The sequence below is a fragment of the Sciurus vulgaris genome (assembly GCF_902686455.1).
Source record: "Sciurus vulgaris genome assembly, chromosome: 11".
NCBI lineage: Eukaryota > Metazoa > Chordata > Mammalia > Rodentia > Sciuridae > Sciurus > Sciurus vulgaris.
This window is the reverse complement of record NC_136472.1, coordinates 18,164,928-18,168,077: the sequence shown is the minus strand read 5'-3', so window position 1 is coordinate 18,168,077 and position 3,150 is coordinate 18,164,928. Positions and strand designations below refer to the sequence as shown.

At 40.7% G+C, this 3,150-nt stretch overlaps 1 protein-coding gene across 1 annotated transcript; it reads right to left on the bottom strand.

Annotated features, from left to right (window-relative positions):
* Window positions 1-432: 432 nt before the first annotated feature.
* Window positions 433-1,392, bottom strand: LOC306638914 (olfactory receptor 8U3; the record flags this gene model as incomplete). Its single annotated transcript, XM_079102369.1, has 1 exon — window positions 433-1,392. One exon carries the CDS (start codon window positions 1,390-1,392, stop codon window positions 433-435), a length of 960 nt encoding a protein of 319 aa, XP_078958495.1.
* Window positions 1,393-3,150: the final 1,758 nt, after the last annotated feature.

Here is a 3,150-nt window from a genome sequence, read left to right as displayed (position 1 = left end):
GACAAGCCAATGAGTTCGTTCCTACTATTTTTCAGTATTGGAAACAAGAGTCTCGCAGAGTGGAGGCTGGTTGTTCAGGTTTGCTTGCATAGTCAATGAAGGCAATAGCTTTCAGACTCAGGCAATCTCGTTCCAGAGTCTAAAGCTCTAACAAAAGCCAGTCTCTGTCTTTGCTTGGGATACGCGTATGTCTTTGCACATGTGAGTGTCTTTCTTTGTATTTGAACCTGACTTCACTGGTCTGGCAAAGCAATAAAGGCCTGAACAGGACTCTTTTTATCATGCTGCCTTTTAAGGTCTGCCTGGGACCTCGTAAAAAATGTTAAAACTGTGAAAGGAACAGTCATATTTTCAGTTGGTTGGGAAAGAATTACAAGAAAGAGTTCGACTCACTTCCCTCTTGTATTTAAAAAAAAAAAAAACACTTCATTACTATTTTACTAGTTTTAATATTTTTAAGGTTTCCCAGCCTTTATCCAAGGCTTTCTTGGAGGCGTCTTTCACCTCTTTGTTCCTGAGACTGTAGATCAGGGGGTTCAACATGGGGATCACCACGGTGTAAAACACAGAGGCCATCTTGTCTGTGTCCAGGGAGTGGTTTGACTTGGGCTGCAGGTACATAAAGATCAGGGTGCCATAGAAAATAGTAACGGCCACCATGTGGGAGCCACAGGTGGAGACGGCCTTGCGACGCCCCTGGGTAGAGCGGATCCTTAGGATGGCGGCAATGATGAAGAGATAGGAGGTGAGGACAATGGAGGAAGAGCAGATCATATCAAAGCCAGCAAAGGCAAAAATCAGAATTTCCTTCATGCGTGTGTCTGAGCAGGACAGAGCCAGCAGTGGGAGGTCATCACAGTAGAAATGGTTAATTACATTGGGGCCGCAGTAAGTCAGACGGAAGGTGATAATGGTGTGGAAGAGGGCAACCAGAAAGCTGTAGGCATAAGGCACTGCCACTAGCTGGATGCAGACCCTTTTGGACATCAGCGTGGAGTAATGCAGGGGGCTACAGATGGCGACATAGCGGTCGTAGGCCATGGAGGCCAGGAGGAAACACTCAGTGATCATGAAGGTGAGAAAACAGCCCAGCTGTGCTGCACAGGCATGGAAAGAGATAATGTTGGGTCGCACAACAAAATTCACCATCATCTTCGGTGTAATCGCAGAGGAGTAACAAAGGTCGACAAAGGCCAAGTGGCTGAGGAAATAGTACATGGGGGTGTGGAGTCGAGGGTCGATCCTGATCAAGGCAATCAGCCCGAGGTTGCCCAGCACCGTGACCAGATAGATAACGAAAAACACCACGAAGCTCGGGGCCTGAAGCTCTGGCCGGTCTGTAATTCCCTTGAGAATAAATTCAGTGACGTATGAGATGTTAACTTCAGCCATTTAATCTGGCTGATTTTGTGGCTTCTACTGAAAGTAAGGATAAAAATAGCATTTCTCCTTCCAGTGTCAGGGGACGATCATTAGCATTAGCACCTTCTTACTTTGAACCATGTCATGATGAGAGTAAAACAGGCATCTTACATCTCCAATAAGGGTTTTCCACTTTGGCCCCAGGGAAGGCCATCAGGTACTTTCAGAATAGGGGGTCTAAGAGTTACTTCACTTTGTAAATTCAGAAAATAAGAGAGGATATTGTTGATTAATTCAGTTTTGCAAACTCATTTGAGACACTTCATAGCTCAGTTTTCTTCCTGCCACTAGCTTTTCCATGCCTGTGTAGTAGCACAAACACATGTAGTTCATAAATAGAGCCTGATGTATATTCCTGGATTTTTTTGTGCACACTCCCATAAGAGATGCAGAAACCATGTCAAAGTAATTTTATACATTAATTTATATGTTGACATGTATCAAAATAATTTTACACTTCCCATAACCTGTTTATTTCCCTACATGTCCTCCTCCACTGATAGAATAAATAATCTATGCTCTAAAAGTGAGAAGAAAATTGATCAGAAATATGGGGAACCAGATGACTTATTTATGCAGATATTAAAAAGGCATGAATTCTTTTCAATTCAAAATTTATCACATTTTGAAGAGGGTTTTTTTTGTTTATTTGTTTGTTAAAACAAATCAAATAGTTTATCACATAACCCATTATACTATGCAACATGTGGAGAATTATCTCTCTCTGTAAACAACTGTTGAGATAGATAGATAGATGATAGATAGATAGATAGATAGATAGATAGATAGATAGATAGATAGGTAGATCTCCAAAGCACCTACACTAATTGGTTATACTTTAGTAACATATTCTCAAGAAACATTCAGTTGCAAAAAGTTTTATGATGAATACACAGGTTGATGGAGTTTTTGATATAACTTTAAGAATAATGTTAATAATTTCTACTTCCATAATCCCTTAAAAAACAAGGTTAGACACATTAACCCAATATTATCCTACTGAAATATTACTTTTGCTTCTGACTTTACTTCTCACAAAGTACAACTATAAAATATTAACAAGAAAGGCGCCTGGAGAGGTGATCATGTCTAAATTCTTCATATTTCCACTTTATTTCTTAGTACAATTAGTATCTATTGCAATTAAATGTTGTTTTTATTATACACTCTACTTACTACCATTTATAAATTTACTTAAAATAGTCTCTTGCTTTTTCTGTGATGCAGATTCTCCCCCATCTCCCCTGTTTAACAATTTTAAAAACAGGTTTCTGTCCATAGTCACCGAGTGATTGGAGCAGGGGTTTAACTGGAGGTGCCTAAATGCCGAGCACAGATTCCTAATTGTCATTGTGATGATGGCCACGCCCTCCAAAGTGCAGCCGCTCCTTTGGCTTTGGCCAGTGAGATGAAGAAGCAAGGTTAGCAGCTGCCATCTGTTTTTCCATAAGATCTAGCTAAATATCTAAAGCTTGGAAAAGACAAAGAGACAAGCTGTATGGATGGAACTTGTGAACATATGTCAAGTAAAATAAGCCACACTCAGAAATCTCGGAGTTGTATGCTTTCTCTCATGTGTGGAAACCAGAGAGAAAAGAGGGAGGACAGTGAGCAGCCTCATAGATAGAAGGAATAGAAGGGAGTCTACTGAGGAAGTGAAAGAAGACTGGGAACAGGAGTAGGGAAAGGAAGGGGACGATGAGGAATGAGATTGACCCAATTCTGTCA